This window comes from Cajanus cajan, chromosome 4, assembly GCF_000230855.2.
Source record: "Cajanus cajan strain Asha chromosome 4, NIPB_CcT2T_4, whole genome shotgun sequence".
Lineage (NCBI taxonomy): Eukaryota > Viridiplantae > Streptophyta > Magnoliopsida > Fabales > Fabaceae > Cajanus > Cajanus cajan.
The window spans coordinates 12,061,824-12,087,936 of record NC_138520.1 but is presented as its reverse complement, the minus strand read 5'-3'; the positions used below and the strand labels follow the sequence as shown (position 1 = coordinate 12,087,936).

The window sequence follows — 26,113 nt, the reverse complement described above, 5'->3', positions numbered from 1 at the left end:
AATACAATATAGAGTTGATAAAAAAAGATAATGTATACAACTAGGCATCCTTATCATCATTTTGTTTATGAGAGCTTGACTCAGTTAGAAGTAAGATAATACACCTCTTCCCTTTTGACCAAATCATACTAAGGGGTTAGCTTTACCAGTCATGTCTATATAGAATGTGGAAAATCTTAATTATTGTGCCTAAAACTGCTATTTTACATAAGGTGTCATTATCATACCATACCTTGTGAAATTATTGTGTATACTATTGTAGATAAAGTTAGATGATGTGTTGTTATCATATCAAATACGATGTGAAATTATTATTTGTACCATTGTAGATAAAGTCAGGTGAAATATCATCCTCAAGACATGTGTTTAAATTTTATTTGTAGTGAGTCTCTTCCTCTATAAGTGGAGGGTTGTATTCAGTATTTGATAGGTTTTGAATGAAATTAAATTTTCCTTCAAAAAGTAAGTTCCTTCTAATCTTCTCATTCTCTCTAAAAACCTCAAATGTATCATTTATATTATTAGTATTCTATAAAGATGCAAATATGCACTACACTTGCCTAAGCAAAATTCTTCAATTACCTTGTAGGAATCAGTATCTTTCATAAGTTTGATATCTAACCATTCTCCAAATAATGAATCTTTTCCACCATTTATTGTGAGGAATATCATCAAGAAACTAAATTAAATGACATAGATCCATGTGGAGTAAGTTGTGCAGTGTGTTGGCTATGTACGTATATGTTGCTACTTGAGAATAAGTGTAAAGAGTTAAATTATTTATGAACCATTGAAGTCTAAACTCATTGAATGTTCGATAAAATAAAATTTACTTGTTTAATTTAACAAACATACTCAAGCTTGAGATTGAACTCAAACATTCAAGTCAAATTCAGGCATTATAATTTTGATATTAGCAACTCATTTACAAAAAAATACACGCACGCGTGCATTCACACATTTCATATAAAAATTAAATTGCTTAGATGGATCAAACATATGTTTAGTTATATAATTAAGAGCAACTTATTTCATCTGTCCCTCTCGCCAGAGATATTTGTTGCGCATAACCTTCTAAAGCATAAGCAATTTATGACACAAAAAAGTGAAAATATATTCTCTGGACTGAACTTTTACTTGTATTCTCTTGCGATAAAAATCCCCACTGCCAAAATCTCACTTTTTTTTATTATTTTAAATTTAAATTCTCTCGTTACTAATTAAGATTTGAAATTTTACTAAACAGAAATATCTCGTGACGAAATCTAAATTTATTATGCTTAACAACAAAATAAACTATTATAGTAATTCAAGCTGATTCATGTAATACAACGAAAATGACTACAGAATATGGATGTCATTAATTTCCTTTCCTTCAAAATCTCTAATTCCATATGTGGATGATCCTTCATGGATATCCTGTACAATTTGAAAAATAGGGGCATCTATCCTAACCTGATTTTTGAGGGCCAAAATTGTGGACATATACTGTACAGAGGACAAAAATACAGAGAAATAGTAACGGAAAATGGTGAGGCATTTTAAACAGTAGGGCACCAGAGTTGACCATACGCATCTATACATATCTCATCAATGTACAACAAGTGATACAGGTACCGCTAGGGAAAGATCAAAGCTGCCTCTTGAATTGAACTCTTTAACCTTCAAGCTGAAAAGCACAAGTTAAAAACTAAACAAAAATGTTCATCCAGTGCTCAAGTTAGATTTGGAATATTTCGGTGAGCATCAGCAAATTCCCGAACCAGCCGCTTTAAAACTCTGCCACCCTTCCCTTGCATATGCCCAAAATCACTCTTTAATCCGTCAGAGTTCTTGCTCTCAAGATAGTCAGTGGCTGCGTCAGCAAGGGCCTTGGACCAAAGTGGCACTATGGCCTCTGCTTCTCCATGGTTTAGGTATTCGGCAGGAAGAGCCTGAACCTGAAAACTTAAATTGTCAATCAAACTGGCCACAATGGGGACAATGGTTGAAAAAAAAAACACAAAGAAAGCCACAAATTCATAGGAGCATAATGGCACATTACACAATGAAATCCATAGTTGAGCTACACATCAACCAACCTACATTGTTCATCAATTTTCAGGACAATTACCATTAAAGATGTAATGGATAACATGAACAAACCATGGAGCAGATTGCTACAGTTCCATATCCATGCACGTCAACATAAGCATTCATAAGAACATACTAGTCTATCTCAATCCTCAGTTCCCTGCCATTGTTTATGTATTTAAAATTATAAAGTCAGTACACCAAATTCAGCCAGAACAAAACTTTTCTCGTGCCATAAATTCTATGAAGAATCCTTTCACTGATCAAATCACTAGTTATTTATAACTTACCGTCTCATCTTAACTAACCAAACTTCAGCTAGGTTGTATTAAGCCCAGAGGAAAGCGAGTCAAGTAAATTCAGATTTTTAATGCACGCTAACCCCTACAAAATACACTACATGGATGTAAAAAAGATAAATATATCTTACTATTTTTTGAGCTGGCTCATATCCTAGGTCAAAGTTGACAATTCCTCAAGGCAGAATACCAAAGGTAGAGTTGGAGGATCTAAGCAATAAGTGGGCCTATGCCATAATAAACCACTTAAAAGCAATAAGTGGGCCTATGCCATAGCCCAACATGTTACTCAGTTGGGCCTGACCATTCTCCCATTTTCAAAAGTCAAGCAGCATCATTGACTTTTAGCCCGTACATTTAAAAAGCTGATTAAGCTAGCTGTTGCTTGGCTCTCAGCTGAATTTGCTCAGACTTATAATTGAAGATTAATAGGCCCTATTCCAGTTTGTTTGGTGGACTATAATTTGGATGAATTGATCTATACATGCCTCACTGTTTGCAGCTTAATCAACTGACTGCAACCATATGCACTTGGCTATCTTGACCATATGACACTAGAGAAATTCACAGCCGATTCAAGTAAGATAAAAAAAGGTCAACTGGAACTTAAGTTGGCAAGGTAAGGAATATGTCTTCCAACCTTTCATAATCAAAATATTAAATGTTATAAATGATGTGGGGAGAAAAAAGAATGATGATCAATCATATTTTAAGTCATAAAAACAGGAAATTTAGAAGAAAATCCAACCCTAACTGCTGGTTTCTTTATATAGGATAACTCAAACAAATTAACAAAACTTGAAAGGTGTCATGATAAATAAATTTGCAAGCAAAAAAGAATAGGAGAAAGAGACCGCTGAATGCAGCCATCGATGAAGAGTTTGCCAGCAAAGTATAGCCTTCCACGTTGTTCTCTCAGATAAAGTGCAAATTGCTGCTAGTTGCTGCAAAATTGTTGCACACTTGTGAACCTATCATGAAAAATCAACTCTTTAAGCTGGGTATCAACTACAAGCCTCAATGCATTAGGCTAAAAAGACAACTAATGTAGAAACAAACAAGTGAAACTAGGGAGAGGGAGAAAAGAATATACTAAAACTTGTCTTCAGTCACTTTTGGGTTATTTATGAACATCCAAAGACACCAATATGGTAAAGAGAAAAGGAAGTAATCATTTCAATTTTTAAGTGAGGGATGAATCTGCGTAATGTGAAACTGACTAAAATCAACTAATAAGGATTTGAAAACCTATTTTTAAAATGTAAACTGTTTTTCTTGGCCTTATTCTCACTTTTGTGAATTGTAGAACTATAAGAAACTTTATTTTTTCCCTTAATAAAAATTAGATGTTAAAGCCTTAGTTCACTAAGGGCACGTTTAAATAAAACTTATAAGCACTTCTAGGAGGAAAAAAAATAGGTAGAAAAAATGAAATGAAATTCTCCATAAATAAAACTAGCTTATGCACATGTTAAATTTAAGTTTTTGGAGAAGTTAATAAGTGTTTCTACAAATAGCTTATGCATAAGCTTATTATAGCTTATAGAAAAGTTTATTTATTTGTCCTTCCTATTTTTTTCTCCTAGATGTGCTTATAAAGAAATTTATTCAAACAAGTCCTAAGTGTCCTACACAGAAAATATTGAATAATCCTGGTGGGCAAATAAGATCATTATTAAAGAAAAGGGAAGGTTCCAGCCAGAGAATGATTTCTTAAGGATAATAAAGTATCTAAGCTTCACCATAGTAGAATCAGTTTCTCCTTAGTTTACTATATTTCCCATTGCTTCTACTTCATCACATGAAGTCATAAAAATACATTTATTTGCTCTTGAGAATATTAAATAAATTCACTTACAAAGAAAGTTAAGAGATTTACCCGTGACATTGCAGACACACCGAGTAAAGCATACACCACATTAGAAACAAGCCCCTCACCACTGTGAGATATGACATGAATGGCTGTGACGTTGAATGAATCCTCAGCAATAGAATTCATACATTCTAACAAAGAGACAAGGCCGACATCTAAGAAACCTGAAGAGTAAGGAAAATAAGAGTCCATGAACTACAAGTAATGAAATAAAAATGAGAGATCATCTAACAGTAACACTAAAAAATATGAACAAATTACTCTATTCAATATCACACCAAAGTTACAAAAACCTATGGTAATTAAAATAAAAAATAAAATTAACTGTGCATATAAATAGAAGGCAACTACAAAGTCAAAAAATATTAACATCACTATTGTATAATTTAGTAGAATGTTGCAATTGGCTACATGATTTTCATAGACGGTTCACAATATTTTACAGTTTCTTACATTTTTATACTTTAACTTTTGCATCATTTCCTCTCCACAGAAGAAAGGGTTTTTACATTTAAAACAAATAAGAAAACAACAAAAGCAAATAAACTTTTCTTACAAGACAAGTATGACATTGCAGCAAGTGCTGCACCACGGTGCATGGCTGTGCAACAAATAGCTGCCTTTTGTATAGAAACTTCAAGAAGAGAACCACAAGCTGACAGGGCATCCTGTGACACATCATCATCTATTGGGTAAAGATATGCAGACATCATTTTTGAAACCGCAAATAAATCTAACCAAAATATTAATAAAAAAATTCAAACTAGTTTCTTCAACCTCACTTAAGACTCTGGATAAGTGGATACCATAAAACAAAGGCAAACAGAATAAAAAAGACCTTGTTACAGGATCGGATAAATGTTGATGCAAAATTGGTGTAGGCCTCCACTAAGTCAGGTTCTTGGTCACATATATAGGAGGAAGTTAGGGCCATTACAGAAGCTGCATGAGTAAATCTTTCAAACAAAGTGACAAATAAAGGTCCGTACTCCTCTAGGTGACCAAATTCTTCAATGACAATGGAAGCTGAAAATATTGTTTGAATCAGGAAATTAGTAAAGCTTCAGTGCAACAAGCACAATAACACTATCAGAATATGGAAACAATCACAAGACTGTTACGGCATCAAATAAGGTTTTCTTGATTCGGCATAAGCCTTTATGTAAATACCAGCTAAAATCACAAGTTTTTATTTTCACTAAGTATTGATGTCCCAGTACTTTGCCAAAGTCATTAAGATTTAACAATCACTTCAACTAGTACAGTTACAACTTACAAGTGTCTCAAACATGAATAACAGGGTATTAAATGAACAAGAGATATCATAAAAAATCCCTACCGGTTCTTATATAGCATTCATGACTTTGAAACAAAACAAAATTTGTCGAGAGCCAGTCCAGCACTTTGGGCAGTAAGGTCACAAAATGCTGACCTGCACATTAAAAAAAATATATATTTTTATCACAAGAGGAAACCTATGAACTGTCAACAAATGTGTCCAAGTGGGTAAACCTGAAGATTGAACAGCTAGTGAAAGAGCTCGGCAAGCTGCTACAGATAAATTGCCATTCTCCATATGCTCAGAGCCAAAAATTTTCTCCAAAATGGGCCAGAAAACCCTTAGCAGTGAAAGTATTGAGTCATCTGCAGCAGGTTCAGTTGCCACGGATATGGAAAGATGACTGAATACAGTTCCCATTCTGAATTTAAAAGATTATAAATAAGAGAAATGAACAACCAAACAAACTTATACCGTCAAATACAGAAAGGCCAAATACCAGTGAAGAGGAACAAGTATAACAAGTTATGAGGAAAGGAACTCAATCCTGCAAGTAATAACCTATTCTGTGTGCAAAATATAGAGCATAAGCAAGACTTATAACAGTGGGAGATTTATAGTGTCTAGATAAAAGGTATCACTAAAATTATTTTTTTCTTCCGCTGCCTCTGCAGGAAACTTGAATTTTGGAAACATAGAGAAACGGAAGTGTTTATATTGATTGTTGATCTTAGAATTTGGCTTAGCCTAAACTGAACTCCAAAAAACTAGTTTGTATGTGGAATTAAACCACCACCCATGAGGTAGCAATAAAGGTAGCCCCCAAAGAAGCTGCAACTAAGGCACACTAGGGTTCCGCAATTACAGAAGCTTTTCAACAGTCGAAAAGCATCATGGCGCAACTAGAGGCTGATGGATGGAGTATTGAGCTAATCATCTACTATAGAGCAAATATTCAAGAAAGACAGAGAAAAGCGGGGGTGGGGGGGTATTATCTGTAAACAACTGAAATGGAGACAAAATTAAAAAGGACAAAGACTGATAGATAACTAGATTTTACAAAACGTGATAAATAAGAAAACCTGACAACCTTTCATCTAGTAAAATGAATTTATTTGGTTGAAGGTTAACACAGCACATCCCAAACAATACTAATTACCAGCATACCTGTGCAACCCTCTAGAAGCAGCATTCAGAACTTGTGTATAAGAAGCTGGACTCTGTTTCAGAGAAAGGCTGATCTCTGGATCAACCTGAAAAAATGCAGGGAGAGATCCACCAATTCAAAAAGCACGTTACACAGAAAATGCTCTCAAATGCATCCAGAAATTTGTAATGGAAAAAGTTGAAGCAGATCATAAACTATTTCTTTTCTCCATAGTGACAGTCATAGATGCAATTTCTTCAATCGTGCAACAAATATTATGAAAAATCTAAATGTTCAACTGCAGAAATCATTCATAATTCTCCTGTTTGGCTGTGATGGGATATCAATTCAAAAACACATTACACAGAAAATTCTCTTCAACAAATGCATCCAGAAATTTATAGAAAAAGCTAAAAACTATTTCTTTTCCCCACATTCCCCACAGTGGCAGGCAATAGATACAATTTCTTCAACTCATGCAACAAATATTATGGACAATCTAAATGTTTAACTGCAGAAAGCATTCATAATTCAACTGTTTGGCTGTGCTGGGATATCAATACAAGCTACTTTTAAGTGTTTTTTTTTTCAAACATCATTTTTGAACTTTATGGCCACAGTAAAATTGAGGTTGTTAAAGAGAAGCAATAAAGTGATGGCTTTCCTAGAAAGCAAAAGAAGTAGCAGAACAAAAAAAAATTACAATATTATTTCTTTATAATAATGTTTTTTTATTAAGTTCTTGTTTTCAACAAATCAGGAATTTCACAGCAAAGACAAATGGGTACTTATTTATATGTTAAGCACCAGATGCTCTTCCCTTAAGAAATAGTATATATACTATAAGTTGAGACAAGAAAAACATTTCAGTTCAGGGAACATGAGCTGAACCCGTAATCGTCATATAACAAGAAACCAAGTCAAGAATCATTGTATATGTGCCTTTAATTTTCCTTTGCCACCTTAGTTATTCTATTTCTACTGAGAAAATAAATAAAATTCAGAACAGGGTGGACAATAACAATTAGCCAAAAATTCATATGCACTATATTATCAGAATCAAAGGCAAACATTTATCTTCTCATCCTCACATACAAAATAATATTCAGAAAATTTTGATTTCATTGAAAAATCTTTAAGAACAACTACAGGTGAATCAGTACAAAATGCTGATAGAATGTTGTTGAAACAACTAGCTTACTAGAGCTGGTCAAAGTAAGCATCACACAGTCAAAATCAGTAAACAAGATGGGACAAAGAAGGCTCACAAGTTTCCCAATAGCTTCATAGCTAGATGAAAGCAATCTAGCCAATAAGTTATTCTTTAATTCTCGATTGGGAACAGAACCAAGGACCAGACTTATTGCATGCATGACTTCTTCCTCATCTTCCAAAGACAAATGCCACTTCTCTAAACCCTACAGCAACAAGAACAAATTAATGGCCAAAGGTGAATCCATAATTCAGTCAGATATCTGAGAAAGACGTCATATATCATGTACCAAAAGGATTTCATATACTGATCTGAAAAGTTAGAGATTTGTATAAAAAACCAAATCCAATAACTTTGATTTACATTAAGACTCTGAGCATCTTTAACCATGTACATATTGCATAGATGGTAACAAAAGTATCAAACATATAGAGAAAAAGCATGACATCAACAGATAATCATGCACACTATGCATCATAGAACCTAATAATCGATATTATCATCCAGATATTTACTCTACTACCAGCACAGAGTAACCCACCTCTCCTATCCACATTAAAATTTCCAAATTTGAAGGTTCATAAATTACTACAGAAGCATCTTCACAGACTTTACGCAAGGCAGATGCACACGCATTTGAAGATAGTGGTTCTGAAATCCCAACAGCAAGAAATAATCTGAAAGTAGAAAGGTTTGTAGCACACATGAATATATGAATACCGAGAATTGTCAATCAGCAATTAGTTAACCAAGTTCAACACAGTTATTTAGGTTTAAGTAAACAAATCTGAAACCCTGATCAAATATATCTATTTACATAAATGAGCTCAAGCCTCAAGGTAATTTAAATAATAAAATGAGACAAAAAAACTAATTAATCCATTAATCATGAATGCCATGGAAAAATGGAGTTTTGTAGTACTTACAGCAAGGCTCTAAAATTTTCCTTAAAAGTAGACACCCACTTGGAATAAGAACCAACAGCATCTGCTAGAGATCTGTATACCTAAAATAAAAGTACACTTTTGAATGGACAATAAAATAGAGCTAATACTGCTTAGAACTAAATGCTTCCAACAGAGGAAATTGGGTTCAAATATAACTCACAATGCAAATGAAACCGTTCACGCCATCAGAAGGTTTAGTGGACAACATGGTCACCAACTGCATAACTACAGAGAAATCATAACTTTGGCCATCCTGTATGATGACATCAGCAACCTGGAGAAAGTGTTTTCATTAATAGAAAAAGAGAAATAAAGGAGAGAGATTTCTAGACTGAGTATTCTCTTATGAAAAATATTCATTCAACACTAATCTGGAGGCAAAGAGAGACAGCTATATATAGCTGGCTGGATGACTCAGTATAGAGACATCAGAAAACAGATTTGTAACAAACTAATTATTACAAAAGCAACTAACTCCTAACAGAACAAATGAAATGCAAATTTCACTGAAATGAAACTTAGATATATCTCTAATATTCCCCCCTCAAACATAGGGTGGTTGAGTCAGAGAGGTTAAGTCACAGAAAATTCATCAACTACTCTAAGATTGTCTCTTAATGTTAGAAATCTTTGAGAAGCAAGAGGCTTGGTAAGAATGTCTGCTGTTTGATCTGTTGCTGGAATGTGCTGGACAATGAGACTCTTGTTTAAATCTCCCCCTCAGAAAGAATATGTCAAGCTCCATGTGCTTTGTTTTAGCATGCAGAATAGGATGGCGCGACAGTGAATCAGTGCTTAAGTTGTCACATAATAGGACAGGAGTGGTGTGAGGAATTTTAAGTTCTTTTAAGAGGTATTTCCAAGGCTTTTATACTCTGCTTTAGTGCTAGATCTTGCAACAAGTGTTTGCTTCTTTGATCACCAAGATACAATATTAGGATTTAGGACCAAGAGAGATACATGAGCCAGAGGTTGATTTTCTGTCATCAGGATCTAAACCCCAGTCAGCATCTGAGAATGCTGTTAGAGTGAATGGTTGATATCCAGGTTTAAGAAGTAGACCATGAAGTAGCACAGAATTCTTTTTACTGTACTGCAGTCCAATGAGTTTCAAGAGGCTGAGAGAGAAACTGACAGGCTTTGTTGACAGCAAAAATAATTTATGGTTTGGTTATAGTAGCATATTGAAGTGCACCAACAATAGGGTGATAAAAAGAAGGATCAGCAAAATAATAGCACCATTTTTACTGATTTTAGTGTTACCTACCATAGGTGTTGAAATCCCTTTAGCATTAGGCATTTTGGCTTTGAACAGTAGATTTGTTTGAGAAAAAAATAGAGAACCATTTTGTGGATGATTAATTTCTATTCCCTGAAAATAGTCTAGATCTCCAAGTTGTTTGACAATGAACTGATTATTGAGGCAGATGATCTCATGTGATTATTATGACATCAACATATACAAGTACAATAACTTGATGAGAACCAATGATACGGGTGAAAAACGAGGGATCACATTAAAACCAATATTACATAAAATTATTGTTTGTGGAGCCTGTTTGAGACTATATATTGCTTTGTGTAGTCTGGACACCAAAGACTTACTATCAGCTGCCTCAAAGCCCAAAGGTTGTTAAACTTCCTCTAAGTTGTTAGAAAAGCATGATCCGAAAGATGAAAAGGAAGGCTGGATTGGGTGAGAAGAGTGACTCCAGTTTCAACTACATGTCTTTGTTTTCTCTCAACAAAGTCATTTTGAACATGTGTATGGGCATGTAAGGCGATGAACAATTCCACATTTTGCAAAGGCTCTGATTCCATAATAGAAAAAGAGAAATAAAGGAGAGATTTCTAGACAGTACTCTCTTATGAAAAATATTCATTCAACACTAATATGGATACAAAGAGAGACAGCTATATATTGCTGGATGACTCGGTAAAGAGACATCAGAAAAGAGATTTGTATCAAACGAATTATTATAAAAGCAACTAACTTCTAATCAGAACAACTAACTCCAAACAGAACAAATTAAATGCAAATTACATTGAAATGAAACTTCGCTATATCTTGGTCAAAAATAACATGGGTATAACATGACTGAGCTATGATCTAAATTTAAAAGGTATAATAGTGCATTAGTTTTCGGTAAACAAAAGTGTCAACAATAAGACCTGGATGTCACCAGTCTGAAGGCTATAATTAACAGGCCAATAAAAAATCCCAAGCGAAAGCAGAAAATGATACTTACAGCATTAAGAGCAAATAGCTTGCTTTCCACTTCCTTCCATGGGATTGATAGATTCTGAGATGCCCACCCACCAATAAAGAGCTGTAAATAGAATGAAGTTCAAATTGAGAAATTGGGAGTTTGCTGACTAAATAATTGACATGATGCACTAATGATAATGATCAATAGTTGTTTGACATTCATTAACTAGAATATAGCCTGAAACTGAATAACAAACTATCTTCCATTCAAAAACTGGAATAAACTTTCCAGTAAAATAATTTGCAATTTTTTTTTCCAAATTACAGGCAATGATAACAATTTAATACAACTAACTGTGCAGCATAAATATTCAAAAATGGATGAGTCAGGAGATAGGTGCCTGGTTTTGCTTTATTATTGGGTGGTGAATCAAATGGAAGGGGGAACATAGAAGCAAAGAAAGGAATATCCATGAATAGCCAATTCAGGAATGATTAACATTATTGAACAGCTTGAGGGGGAGTCTTGTATCGTGTGTGAAATATGAAGCATGTGCATTACTTCTTTTGTTATATATTTAATTATTAGGATTGATTGGTAAGGTTTCCTTATTTGTAGTAATCAGATCTAATTTGATGTCTGTAATTCTGGCATAGTCTTTATGATCAATGCTGTATATGTATAATAGTGATCCTCGTTGTACTTTTTGAATTATCAAAATATAATATTCACTTTTCCTCTTATTCCAAGTCTATTGTTAATTTATTGGTTCTTCCAGCCTTGCTTTATTTCTCTTTTTTGTTCAATATGAGAAAACCTTCCCATTTTGCCTTTTGTCTCCTTCCTGCTAGTGTTCTTTTATTCAGAAAAATATGCACCGATATTATTTTTCTTCTGGGAGATATCAGGATATAGATCAACAACTTATTGGATCAGCTTCCCATTGTAAGCAAGCTTATAAGATTTCAAATTCAACTGCACCAAAAGTTTGGATGAAATTTTCATTTTATCTATCACTATCATTAGTATCCATTCATAATAACCCAACATGATCAAACAGATTCACAATTAGTGATTATCATAGTTATCAGATAACTGATACCAAATAAAAGGTATAAGACATAAAACCAGGCCCGGGAAACTAAGTCAAAAATGAAAGAAAATAAATCAAAATTTCCAAAAGCACCTTTTGCATAAATGTAGCAGAGCCTAACAGGTGACATATATCCACCAAAAGCTCTACTAGGTTCATCCTGAAATGAATAAGGCCATCAGGCAAATCAACTACTCTTCCCTCATCATTGTATGTAGAATCATCCACCTGTTAAGCACCCAAAGGGAAAGAAAAGCAATTTACTTATAAGATTCAATTTTTTAATACAAGGAAGCTCACAAAAGATTATCAACAAAACAACACCAATCAGTGAAGCTACATGCGTGATAAAGGTTATGCTCACAAACAAAAATGAATACCATAGTAAAGTTTTGTTTCATAAGTGCTAGGTTGATATTTTCAATGGGACAAATAATAGATCCGATATTCATCAAATATGAACTATCGATTAGAACAAACAACCAATTGTAATCTATGAAATTTTCCTTCACTCTCTTTTAATTAAAAGTGACCAGTTTAAAGATTATGTTTAAAGTAGAAAATGTCCATGCTAGAAAAATGCAAATAGAATCCTCCCCCCACCCCAAAAAAGACACAAAAAAAGAGAGAGAGCAACATTGAATTAATCCACACCCATACTGGAAAAATGCAAATAGACAAGAATAAACCTGAGAACGCAACAACAGCGAATCAAGTAATGTTGAGAACACGGGAGAAAAAATATCTTGCACGTGTTTTCTACTTTTTGCACCATCTTCATCAATACCAAGTATATAGCTTGCAAGAGTGGACCTGTTGACAAGATATTTTGTGTTTATGATCAGTGTTATCAAGACATCATCAAAGAGAGAGGATAAAAAAATAATTAAAAAGTTGAGAAGCTAAAGGGCACATAATCGCTTCCTAGTCTCTGCATATCAGCACAAAACACCACAATGTTTTTAGCAGAAAAAATCAGTAAGAACATCCTCAGATAAATTCTAAACACTACAAAAATATCATTATGCTTAATTAAAGTATAACACCAAAAGGTTAAGAGAAACACTTGGAGTACTTCAAAAAAGGACTAGGAAAATCTGATCATGCGACATGCAGTAATAGTAGAGTCCAGAGAACAAATCTTTGATGCTCATAGAACACTAGAATCATGAGACCCACATTTCCAACCCCTGAAATGGCCAAGATAGGAGCCAAAGGTACTTGGGAAGTCTCATACAGGTAATTTTACATGAGCCTATGGAAGAGTGACATCATAAAAGTGGCTCAGACTCCCTCGTACACCAGCGAAAATGTTCAAGGTGTAGTGGACTTAAGTTAGAGTGCATGAGAGGCTAACGGAAGTAAAACTTCAAGGTTTGGACAATCAAGACCTGGCATTTCTAATCTCAAGGGTTTCATAATCGAACATGAAATTTTGATTTCACCAGAAAGTTGATTGGTGGAAGATTGGAAAATGTCGTTGAAGAATAGGCATGTCAGTATTAGGGTGCAGCTGATTTAGGATTTTGACGGGAGAGACAAGATGAAACCTACTATGATACAAACTTAAGAATTCTAGAACAATCTGATTAAGGATAAGCCGTGTCTTTGGACAATACACACACTGTCTTTACACATATTACAATAATATTACTTACAATGATTCAATCCTAATACAAAGCTACAATCTTATATTAGTTAATAAGATTGCTCCTAATTCATTCTACTATATATATACGATATGCTATCTTGAATATATAAGATATTCTAACATGAACATTCCCATAGAAGAGAAAATGCGGTATCATATCTCAGTAATCAGTTAGAAACATGAAAAACAACCAAATAGTTGAGATGATTAGGAGAATAAATGGCTACAACAAACTATACCATAAAGAGGTTCAAAAAGGAGATAGGGCACACAGATAGAGCAACATAGAGATAAAACACATACATCATATCTACAACAATTGACATGATTAGAGATTGTTAAACTAAATAAACAAGGGGAAAGTGCACATGGTACCCAAGGTTTTCTTATATAACCCATACTAGTTTACAACAGACACAAGCCTCCTACCCCATAGAATACAGCATTCAGCATCTGTTACAATAGAAAAAACCAAATCTGAAACAATTTCTCAAATTACAAAAACATAAATCCCAACTTCCTCATGTCTCAACCTAGCAAATGTAAGCCAACCCCGTTCTCTCTTTTTCACCTTCCTCGATCTCTTATTCTCCTTGAGTGTGAGGGTGAGTGTTGGAAAGCTGACTAAAAAGGTTGAGAGACAAATCGTGTAGAGCAATTGCCAGTTGTTGGTTCCAATGTTATTAAAATCGAGATTTTATCTAGGATCGGGAGGGTGGGGGCTTGAGAGATCATAACAAGGATCATGAGATCCTCATCCCTATCTAAAGTACTTATATATAATACATATAGCTCAAGGGCACCAAGCACAATTTCCCCAATAAACAAGTTATGTAAAGCCTTAATAAAATTGCATTACCAAAACTGCAGAGTTGAGTCTGCAATCTCCCAATCTTCACTTGGAAATGCCACGCAGCTGTTAACATATTCAACAGTTTAATCTCACACCAACCAAATCTATAATAATATGCTATATGAAAGCAAGCTGATTAGAAATATGCAAAACAATGAAAGTGACAGACTGAGAAGTTATGCAATATCAGTAGGATTTAATTTGATATTTTCACTAACAAATACATCAATATGTATATTTTACGTGACAGTATTGACATATTCCTTAACAAAATTTAAGTATAAGGACTAAAATAAATTTTTTTGAAATTATAGAGACTAAAAAGACCAATTTTAAATTTGAGATTAAAAACAAATTTATCTTAAATATGAGGAATTATTAACATATTTAATATATAAAAAGTTGAGATTACCTCAATAGGGAATCTGTTAGGGCTAGGGCCTCTGCACTTGCTTCTACAATTAGAGACGGAGCCTAGCATACATATAACAAGTTGACAGGTTAAATGAGGCATGCATTGTTTGGTTTGCACAAAGCAACAGAAAAACTAAATGAATGATAGTAAGTTAGTAACCACAAGTAACTAAGTTATTCTTGAATATCTAACAACTAAGATTTAAATAAACAATAGTCACCATTACTATGAATTTTTACATTAACAAAGCCATCAAAAAAGACCAGTAGACAGCAAATAAAAAGGTATCCACAACAAGGATTTTGGAAATCCCAGAGAACTCAAATATTCTTAAAATACTTACAGCCTGCCCAATTTCTGATAACAAGCAAGCAAGGCCACCAATTACTTTCATGTCTCCCCTAGTAAGAGCTGGAAAAAGAAGTACTTCCTTCAGATAATGTACTCTGCACAACAAAATTTGGGGCACTCCCTAAAGAAAACCCAAATTAAAATCAATATATCATTCATTTTCAGAGCCATTATACATATAAATACAATAAGTGAGGAAAAAATTAGTAGTTTAACTTGGTAAACTTTTAAAATTCAACCCGGAATTATTTAGAAAAAATGAAACACAAAAAATCCAGAAAAGTTCTAGCCTCATACAATAGTAATAATGAAAAGAAGAAAAAAAATGTTTCTGTCTGTCTTTATCACAAATAGCAAAAAGAAAGTATAGTGGGACTGGGAAAACAATTTTGAAATATACATACTAGCAAAACTGAAAGGTGGGGAGAGGAGACAGATATAGTGATTCAGAAACACATGGAAAAAAATAAAATCAATTGTCACAACCGGAGTATAATCTTTGTAAAGGTAAATCCAACTGACTATTCAAAGTACATAGATTTTCTGCTCCTACTGTGTTTTCAGTTGTATGAGCTAAAATAACAGTTATATAGACCAATAAAACAAGGTCAATTGTCCAACTTCCTGCCTTATACTTGTTATTTGCTTTAATTTAAGATGAACTTCAAAAAGAAAGAAAAAAAAAAAAAGAGAAAGAAGCAGGACTCTACTAGGGAACCAGCATATTTATGAGAGGCACAGCAAAAGGGAATAGTATTGCTATAGCATTGCATCGATCTTGCTATGCAACTAATTACTAAGGATGATGCATAAGGTATGCATTAGTTGTAGGCAGGTTTGTATCACTGCTCTTTTCTTCAATTTCTAATATGTTTTCCTCAATTTAAAGCCTCTCCCTAGACTTGTTCTCCAGGCTCTTCATCATTTACTGATTCATCTTTCAGGAATTTGCTGTAAGAACCTTCGTACCCCAACTTATAGCTTGCTAAACAACCCCTAGCATAAGATGCCACTAAATAACCATCAATTCAGCTGTTATGTATTAGTCATTGACAAAGTCGATGAATACTTTGTACCAATAATATGATTATGAAAACAATTTTCAACTGTTATGTTGGACCTAGACTATCCTAAACCCTTAACAATAAAAAATCCAGTTGCTTGACTTTTCTATTTGAACATTATAGGCCAACCACACATCCATTGAAGGAATATAGATAGTATGAGAGCACAGCATCAAACTTTAAATATACTGGTATCACTATATTTACATATGATAATTTTTAAGGACCTAACAACTCCAAAATCTAGTAGATAACTCAAAGTCTAGAACACATCATAAAATTTAAAGAAGGAGAAAGTACATCAAGAACATGGTAGTAGTCTAGCAGTACAATGACATCTTTCAAATAATTACAGACATGCACTAAAGCCAAACAGATCAATACTGATCTGATGAGTATGAAAGGTGTTCATCAAATTGGCAACCATACCTCCTGTTTAGTCACAAGTTCAACGAGAACTTCAATGGCTAGATCAAATGATAAAGGAACCTACACAGAGAATGTGATATAAATTAATCTTGGGTGGTCACAAATACTCATCTTAAGAATCAAGTGCATGAGAACTGGAATACCTGCAATGAGTTGAACAAAAAATTTAGAAGTGGGTGAGCTGGCAATGTTCCTGGAGAAATCTCAGAGAAGCAACCTGCTTTAACCTGAACACAAGGAGACCATGCAGGAATAAACTCAAGAGACAGCAGAACGCTTTTGATGAAGCTTGGGATAGATGAATATTCATGTTAAAATAAAACAGAAGAGAACCAAAGCATAAAATATATTGTCCTGAAAACAAACCACGGGCATCCATGACTAAAAATAGTGCAACATAAAAGTATGCACCATAGCAAAATTGCAAAAACCAAATGAGTCATCAGTATAATGGCGCACCCAACTCAATAAGCAACGTAAAATTTTCCTGTTCCTTTCATGTTGTTGCACAGAACCATCAAAATTTATTTCAGACTGCTGCAGCAAGAATTCAAGAACCATAGGTGTATGGGAGAGAAGCTGTAAAACAGACATAAAAAGAGTGTGGGAAGTCAACGTGAGAGAGAGAGAGAGGATGCACAGAAAAACATGGCATGGATTAATGTATCAAAGAAAAAGTTCCCAAACCTCTTGGGTATAATGGCTTTTGTGTAATGAACTAATCTTAGAATCAATACGTTGGTTGTCAACGACTTCCTCTGGAAGGACAGTGAGCATCTCCAGGACAGCAATATTGCCATCATCTTGGCTCTGCAGATTCCGTAGACTGTAAAAAAGCTGCTCAATAGGGTTTCCATGTGCAGCAACTTGAAGTACAAGAGCCGAGAGTGCAAGACAGATCTGTGTCAAAAGCTGTCAAGACAATAACAAAGAGCAAGTTTAAATCAAAGTATTTTCAACATGAATCCATCTATAAGACAACTAATGTCTACATAGCATCTCCCTTGAAAAGAGCATCAGCAGAATCGTAAAAGAAAATGCACCTGAGGTGGACCAGTACTGAATCTTTTGACTGCAATAAGAAGGGCATTTAACAAAGCATCCTTAGCTCCTAACTGCAGTAGATAACCTTCATTTTGTATCTGTAATTTCAAACATGTAACAATAATCACCAACATATCATGAAGCTTACGTTGATTTCTATTTTTTCTCAGGGAAAATCAAGCTTCACACCTTCAGACATTAGTTACTGGCAGCACTGACTAAATTATATTATTAATTAATAAAATCGAGTCCGAAGCGCAATTTAACAGTGCCAGTGCACACACGCAAACGCTGAGCACATTTTTCAATTGAGAAGAAGAAAAATCTTCTCGTCACTTCGATTACCTAACTAAATCACTTCACTTAACACACACCACGACGATGAGTAAAAGTAGAAACCTCAGTTACGAAATCCAAAGTGTCATACATAACAATCCATAAGCATCCAACAAACAAGGCTCTATAATGCTAGAGAGAGGACCTTGCGCTTGAGAATCTGCGCGGCGAAGAACTCGACCTCGAAATTGGAGGCGAGGGGGAGGCGGCGATCGGCGGCGAGGATGGCGGTGGCGACGTCCCAGGCGGCGTGGGTCTGTTGGAACTGAACGAGCCACTGATTGGCTGCGACGCGGTTGCAGGATTGGGTATCGTGGTTGAGCACATGGACGGCCTCGGCCACCTTCATTGCCAATTCCATGTCTTAAAAAAGAAAAAGAAAAAAAGGAATATAATGTTTTTAGAAAAAGGAAATTGGGAAGAAAAAAAAAAGAAGGAAGGGAATGACGACGGTGGTGATGGAATTGGAAGGGGGAGCGACGCCTGCAACGGATTCAGTTAACCGTTGTTTCCATTTCATCGGACGGCTACGGGCTATGAGCGAGTGACAGAGCAGTGAGGGACGGGTGAGGGTTTGGCTCTGCTCCTCTGCATCCCACCATACGCCAACTCCTCTTTTTTATAGATTCTTTCCGCTCATTGGCCACTCACATCCCAGTTCCTCTACCCAACTCATGCTTATTAGTTAATCCTACGGTTCTCTACGCTACTGTATCTTCCATTTCAATCTGCATATTTATATAATTAATTAAAGTTTATAATAAGTAAATATATTTCATGTAACTAAATTATATTATCAATAAATATTTTTAATTTATGATATTTTAATAATATTTTAGAAGTGTATTTCATATATTATTTTCGCAGCTAGTTAAAGAAAACTTTCGACTATCCCAAATTACTATTTCTCATATTTATTTGTCCTGAGAACATGTTGTGAAGGGGCATTTAGGGTGTGAGAGTTGATTTGCTACCTCTTTTAGTTATATTTTATAGCCTTTACAGTCGTTAAATAAAATGTATGCATTGACAGAAGATAAAAGTAATATGAAAATGTTCATATCTTTAATAAAATAAATTGATATTTTATAACAAAGATAAGTAGTAGAATCTTTGTTAAGCTCATTAAACAAATTTAAATATAGTACTTAGAAGAGATGGCATAATTCATTATTCATGGCATATCCTTATGGAAAAAGTCATTGGATTAACTTGATGAGTATTCTAATATTCAAGGCCAAAGAACATAGAGTGTCGTTTGTAAACATTGAAACAAAGACAAAATAAATTATAAGATTCAATCTATCTATTCATCTCCACATTCATTCTCCCTCTCTTACATATATATATATATATATATATGGATAATTAAGAGTAAACAAAAAATAAATCATATTTAATTTATTTTTAGCTTAATTAAGCAAAATATTCACTACTAGAAATAATGTATTCTAAGTCGGTTATTTTGGCATGTCTACATCGGTTCTAAAATCAACTTATATGAGGACGATATAGATGAATACACATATCTACGTTGACTACGTAAAAATCGACTTAGATGTATGTGTTCATCTCAGTCAATTTTTAGTAAAAAACCATCTTAAATGTACACATACATCTAAGTCAGTTTTCATAAAATCATCTTAGATGTACATATATATAAACACTTTTTACGTAGAACCATTGTAGATTGTATTTTTTTTAACAAATATAATTTTTAAAATAAAATTGATTCAATTATAAATAACTTGTAAAAATTGATTCAATAAAACTTATTCAATTATCCAATGTTAGAGAAGCCATATCAAAATCTAGCATGAACCAAGAGGCGAATCTATGATCCTTATCATTATAGGAATGGCTCAGTTACATCATTATCATTATATAATATATAATACTAAAGAAGCCATATACTCAGAAACCAAGAGAGGCCAATCTAAGATTAATAAAGAAGAGTTTTTTCTTATAAGGAGAAAAGAAGCTAAAAAAAATTAGGTCACACTACATTAGACATGCACTTGGTAGCCTAATGCTGAAGCCACATTCACCTATTTCTAAATTTTATATGTAATACTAGACATTTCAATATGATTTATTTCTAAATTTTTCTAAAATGAAATTTCCCCAATAAATTTGAATGTCTTCCAATTTGGTTTCCTCCAATGGTGTAGCATCTTCAAGAAGTTGCAACATATATACATCATATATTAATTACATCATAATAAGCATTAAAAGAAATTAACAATATTTTTAATGTACCTCACTCTAATCATTTGTTACTCTCCCTTCAATTATTTCTGACATCCAATTCATGACATAGTATCCACATTCATAATGTCCTTGTGGTTTATAACTCTAAAATGAATATCAAATTGAGTAGTATAAGTAATTTTTTTAATTAAGATAATAAAAGACATTTGTTAGGCACATTGACTTTAATTACAAATCACTTACTTACCATGGGGTAAATCTATTCTAAGTTCTTTGATAGTGCAATAGATCTATCACTATGACATTATACACAGCCACAACAGTAAAGAAAATAAAATGAACGTAAGTTACATAATTAAAATTTTATAATAAATAGCATAAAATTAAAACATGTGTTACAAATTAAAGTTTACCTTTTGACTAAATTTTTGACATGTAGTGGGCTTATAATGCAAAGAACAAAACTATTCAGCAATATTACTCATAGGACAAAGAACAAACAATTGCCAATAATTTCTACATTGAGCCATAATTAGTTAAACAATACATATATAAATTACATATATTAAATGCAATAAAAAATATGTACTTACCGGTCAATATAAGGAGCCAAATAAATTTGCTTATGAGAGTTCTTTATCATATCATTGATATAATTTATAGCCTCCTCTTTCTTATTTCCCAATTTTTGTGTGGACTGGAGCTCCAAAAAATACAAGTCACCTTATTTTAGTTATATTTAATTTGTTCATAATTTATTATTCATGGCATATCCTTATGGAAGAAGTCATGTGATTAACTTGATGAGTATGCTAATATTAAAGGCCAAGAACATAGAGTGTCGGTTGTAAAAATTGAAACAAAGACAAAATAAATTATAAGATTCAATCTATCTATTTATTCATCTCCACACTGACACTCTCTCTCTCATATATATATATATATATATATATATATATATTGAGATTATGGAAATCTTACAAAATCAGGATTATTGAGATCTTGTTGAATCTTCTATTTTGTAATTATTGATTTAGTATCTTCCATATTTACTATAATTATCTTGTCATATCTGTTAATATAGGATAACAATCTGTACAGATTATATTTAGGAATAGTTACCTCCTAATTAGCTAGAATTGAGGCAACAATTCCTGAACACTATGTATACATATATATGTCTGGACAGCAATAAAGAACGCAAGAATTGCGTCACGAATTCTTCTTTATATGGTACCAAAGCTTTATCTTGGCTATCACTGCCATCATGGCTGAGGAAGACAACAAGAACGGAGACAACAGAGAAGAAGTAGTAGCAAGGAAGACAATCTCACCCTATGACATCACTGTAAGTGACAATCCAGGAAGCCTTTTGACATTGGTTCAATTGAAAGGAGAGAATTATGATGAGTGGGCTCGCTCCATGAGAACCGCATTGAGAGCAAGAAAGAAGTTCGGGTTCATAGATGGAACAATCAAACGACCAGCAGAAAAATCATCAGATCTTGAAGATTGGTGGACCAATAACTCGTTATTGGTGTCATGGATAATGAACACTATTGAACCGACTCTCCGTTCAACTATATCACATATGGAGGTGGCTCAAGACCTATGGACAGATATCAAGGAACGTTTCTCAATAGCGAATGGGCCACGCATTCAGCAGCTTAAAGCAGAGCTAGCTGAATGTAAACAGAAAGGAATGACTGTTGCTGCTTATTATGGCAAGTTGAAGAAGCTATGGGAGGAGTTAGCAAACCATGAGCAGATACCTACGTGTACGTGCGCTGCGTGTACTTGCAATCTAGCATTCAAGCTGGAAAAGAAACGTGAAGAAGAGAAAATCCATCAATTTCTCATGGGACTTGATGAAACCACTTATGGGACAGTGAGATCGAATTTACTTGCACAGGATCCATTGCCAAGTTTGAATAAAATCTATTCAACCTTGGTGCAGGAAGAACGTATGAGAAGTATCACCCGAGGAAAGGAGGAACGTAATGAGATAATGAGCTTTGCTGTACAGACTGGAGGAAAATCTCGTGGCAAAATTGAAGTGAAGGACAAAAATGTAATATGTGGTAACTGTAATCGTTCAGGGCATGACTTGGAGAGTTGTTTCCAATTAATTGGTTACCCAGAGTGGTGGGGAGAACGACCTCGAGAAATTGGACGAGGAAGTGGTCGTGGCAAAGTTGGACAACAAGGAAAGACCTTTGGCGGTAGAGGACGTGGTGCACTAACTAAGGCTAATGTAGCACAAGCTTCAACAGGAGGACCAGAATTTAATGCCATGATAACAGATGCTGATAAGTCTACTGTTAGTGGACTTAATGGTGAGCAGTGGCAAACATTGGTGAATCTCTTGAATAATGTCAAATTAGGAGCTGCTGAAAAATTGACTGGTAAGCGAAATTTTGTACAATGGATTATAGATACAGGTGCTTCTCGTCATATGACAGGAACAATAGAATACTTGACTGATGTGAGAAATGTCTTGCAATGCCCAATAGGGCTTCCTGATGGAAAGCAAATTTCTGCTACCAAGGAAGGAACGGTGGTGCTTAGTGATACTCTAAAACTGAACCATGTTCTTTATGTGCCTAGCTTAAAATGCAATTTGATTTCAGTGTCACAACTTATAAATGAATTAAATTGTGAGGTTCAGTTCACTAATAAATTCTGTGTAATACAGGACCGTATCTTGAGGACGGTGATTGGAGTGGGTGAACAAAGAGAGGGGCTCTACTACCTTCAAGGAATGACTGCTATTGCTGCTGCTGTAAAATCTGATGGAAATGTTTTTGACTTATGGCATAAGCGATTGGGACACCCATCTCCTAAGGTTGTGGAGTTAATTCCAAATATTGGTTCTAGTAGAAGTGATGCATTATGTAATAAGGCTTGTGATGTTTGCCTTAGAGCTAAACAATGTAGAGAAAGTTTTCCCATTAGCATAAATAAAACCATGGTTATTTTTCAGTTAATTCATTGTGATCTTTGGGGACCCTATCGAACTATATCTCATTGTGGTGCTCGATATTTTTTTACCATTGTGGATGATTATTCTCGAGCTGTATGGATTTATTTGTTGGAAGAAAAGAAAGAAGTTTTCACACGTATGTGCCAGTTTTTTGCTATGGTGGAACGCCAATTTGGAAAACAAGTGAAGGTTGTACGTAGCGATAATGGTACAGAATTTGTATGTATGGATAGCTACTTTCAAAAACATGGAATTGTGCATGAAACATCTTGTACAGGAACTCCTCAGCAAAATGGACGAGTAGAGCGGAAGCATAGGCATATTCTTAATGTTGCTCGTGCACTACGCTTTCAAGCGCATCTTCCTATTAAGTTTTTGGGAGAATGTGTTCTAACCGCTGGATACCTAATTAATCGTACACCCTCAATTGTTTTGCATAGGAAAACTCCCTATGAGATGCTCTACAACAAACCACCGTCACTCAATCATCTGCGCGTGTTTGGGAGCTTGTGCTATGTCCATAACAGAGATTCTAAGAGGGATAAATTTGCAAGTCGCAGTCGACGATGTGTTTTCTTGGGATATCCCTATGGTAAGAAAGGTTGGAGAGTTTATGATTTGGAATTGGGTGTGTTTCTAACATCCAGAGACGTGGTGTTTTCTGAAAATGAATTTCCTTGTGCTGAATCACAAAACTCAGCACCTAAACACATTGACATAGAAAAGGACAATCTTGCACCTTGGAATAGTGTTGATGATGATGATGAAATGGAGATTGCACAGGCTGATTCTGAAAATAGAAAAGGTGCAAACAATGGGAGTGTAGTTTCTTTGCAAGAGCCAACAGGTCCACGTACTGACTCCAATGATATTGAGACTAGTGTAATAGAAAGGGGGGACTTAAGTGCTGACGTGAGTACACAGCCTTTGGGTCGTGGACATCGTGCTAAGATGCCTTCCACTCGGTTAAGAGATTTTGTGACAAACACCATCTGCAGATTAGACCCCTCTCCAAGTTCACTTGCTACTTCTCGCCCCTCAGGTACACTTTATCCTATAACACATTATGTTAATTATAATAACTTCTCTGCACACTATCGACATTTTTTGGCAGCTATTAGTACAGGAACCGAACCTCAATCTTTTGCTCAAGCTATGAAAGATAAACAATGGCAACAAGCCATGCAGGCTGAAATTCAAGCATTAGAGAATAATGGGACCTGGACTTTGGAACCACTTCCACCTGGGAAGAAAGCTATTGGGTGCAAATGGGTTTATCGAATCAAGTATAACTCTGACGGTTCTATTGAACGATTTAAAGCACGACTCGTGATATTGGGAAATAACCAAGTTGAAGGACTTGATTACAATGAAACCTTTGCCCCGGTCGCGAAGATGGTGACTGTGCGCATGCTTCTCGCTGTTGCAGCTGCTAGAAAATGGGAGCTTCATCAAATGGATGTTCATAATGCGTTCTTACACGGGGATCTTGAAGAGGAGGTGTATATGAAACTTCCTCCAGGATTTCGATCTCAAGCTTCAGGTAAGGTTTGTAGACTTCGCAAGTCATTGTATGGATTAAAACAGGCTCCCCGATGTTGGTTTGCCAAATTGGCTGGTGCTTTGAAACGCTATGGATTTGCACAATCCTCCTCTGATCATTCACTCTTTACTCTCCAACGTGAACGTGTGCAACTTCATGTGTTGGTTTACGTGGATGACTTGGTGATTTCAGGAAATGATAATGCTGCCATTAAAGCCTTCAAACTATACTTGAATGCATGCTTTCACATGAAAGATCTTGGAATGCTGAAATATTTTTTAGGCATTGAGGTGGCTCGTAACTCTACTGGCATTTTCTTGTGTCAACGCAAATATGCGTTGGATATCATATCTGAAGTAGGATTGCTGGGAGCCAAGCCTGCTGGTTTTCCTATGGATCAACATCATCAATTACCTTTGGCTAAAGGTACTCTTCTTCCAGATCCAGAACGTTATCGCAGGTTGGTGGGTAGGTTGATTTACTTGTCTGTTACAAGGCCTGAACTTTCTTATTGTGTCCATACACTTGCTCAATTCATGCAACATCTGCGACAAGAACATTGGGACGCTGCCTTACGTGTTGTACGCTATTTGAAAGGTAATCCTGGACAAGGAATTTTGTTACGTGCTAACTGTGATTTGCAGTTGTATGCTTGGTGTGATTCCGATTGGGCCAGTTGTCCTTTGACTAGGAGATCTCTTACTGGCTGGTTTATTCTTCTTGGTGATTCTCCTATATCTTGGAAAACTAAGAAACAACACACGGTCTCTCGCTCTTCCTCTGAAGCAGAATATCGATCTATGGCTACTACCACTTGTGAATTAAAATGGCTGAAGGAACTCTTATCATGTCTTGGGTGTACTCATTCTGGACCTATGAAGCTTTATTGTGATAATCAGGCTGCTCTACACATCGCTGCTAATCCTGTTTTTCATGAACGCACCAAACACATCGAGGTGGACTGTCACTTTGTACGTGATGAACTTTTGCAAGGAACTATTAGTACACATTATGTGCCATCTCATGCTCAATTGGCAGATATCTTCACCAAAGCTTTAGGAAAGACTCAATTTGATTGCATATTGTCCAAGTTGGGCAT

At 34.9% G+C, this 26,113-nt stretch overlaps 2 protein-coding genes across 3 annotated transcripts; one reads left to right on the top strand and one right to left on the bottom strand.

The window, feature by feature from the left end:
- Window positions 1-1,338: 1,338 nt before the first annotated feature.
- On the bottom strand, window positions 1,339-18,939 carry LOC109791506 (ARM repeat superfamily protein). 2 transcript variants are annotated; one of them, XM_020350806.3, is made up of 24 exons: window positions 18,423-18,939; window positions 17,941-18,039; window positions 17,585-17,809; window positions 17,357-17,476; window positions 17,041-17,124; window positions 16,898-16,957; window positions 15,397-15,525; window positions 15,051-15,112; window positions 14,645-14,701; window positions 12,824-12,947; window positions 12,228-12,362; window positions 11,081-11,161; window positions 8,992-9,105; window positions 8,811-8,890; window positions 8,426-8,561; window positions 7,940-8,089; window positions 6,692-6,777; window positions 5,758-5,945; window positions 5,585-5,677; window positions 5,084-5,271; window positions 4,802-4,913; window positions 4,252-4,409; window positions 3,227-3,343; window positions 1,339-1,940 (listed from the first exon to the last, which is right to left on the bottom strand). In XM_020350806.3, the coding sequence occupies exons 1-24, from the start codon at window positions 18,636-18,638 to the stop codon at window positions 1,716-1,718; spliced, it is 3,039 nt and encodes a 1,012-aa protein (XP_020206395.1). In that variant the 5' UTR covers window positions 18,639-18,939; the 3' UTR covers window positions 1,339-1,715. The 2 variants fall into 2 exon arrangements, with proteins under 2 accessions (XP_020206395.1, XP_029125727.1); XM_029269894.2 differs by lacking the exon at window positions 18,423-18,939 and adding an exon at window positions 18,341-18,385.
- A 2,816-nt stretch (window positions 18,940-21,755) lies between these two features.
- Window positions 21,756-23,218, top strand: LOC145957166 (uncharacterized). Its single transcript, XM_083073383.1, has 2 exons — window positions 21,756-23,055; window positions 23,184-23,218. Exons 1-2 carry the CDS (start codon window positions 21,756-21,758, stop codon window positions 23,216-23,218), a joined length of 1,335 nt encoding a protein of 444 aa, XP_082929509.1.
- Window positions 23,219-26,113: the final 2,895 nt, after the last annotated feature.

Coding starts and splice junctions, on each gene's coding strand:
- LOC109791506 (XM_020350806.3), bottom strand. CDS start 18,638: ATGGAATTGGCAATGAAGGTGGCCGAGGCCGTCCATGTGCTCAACCAC. Junction 17,125..17,356: donor TACGTTGCTTATTGAGTTGG/GTGCGCCATTAT, acceptor CCTTGTGTTCAG/GTTAAAGCAGGTTGCTTCTC. Junction 5,678..5,757: donor ACTAGCTGTTCAATCTTCAG/GTTTACCCACTT, acceptor TTTAATGTGCAG/GTCAGCATTTTGTGACCTTA.
- LOC145957166 (XM_083073383.1), top strand. CDS start 21,756: ATGGCTGAGGAAGACAACAAGAACGGAGACAACAGAGAAGAAGTAGTA. Junction 23,056..23,183: donor GGAAGGAACGGTGGTGCTTA/GTGATACTCTAA, acceptor TGTGTAATACAG/GACCGTATCTTGAGGACGGT.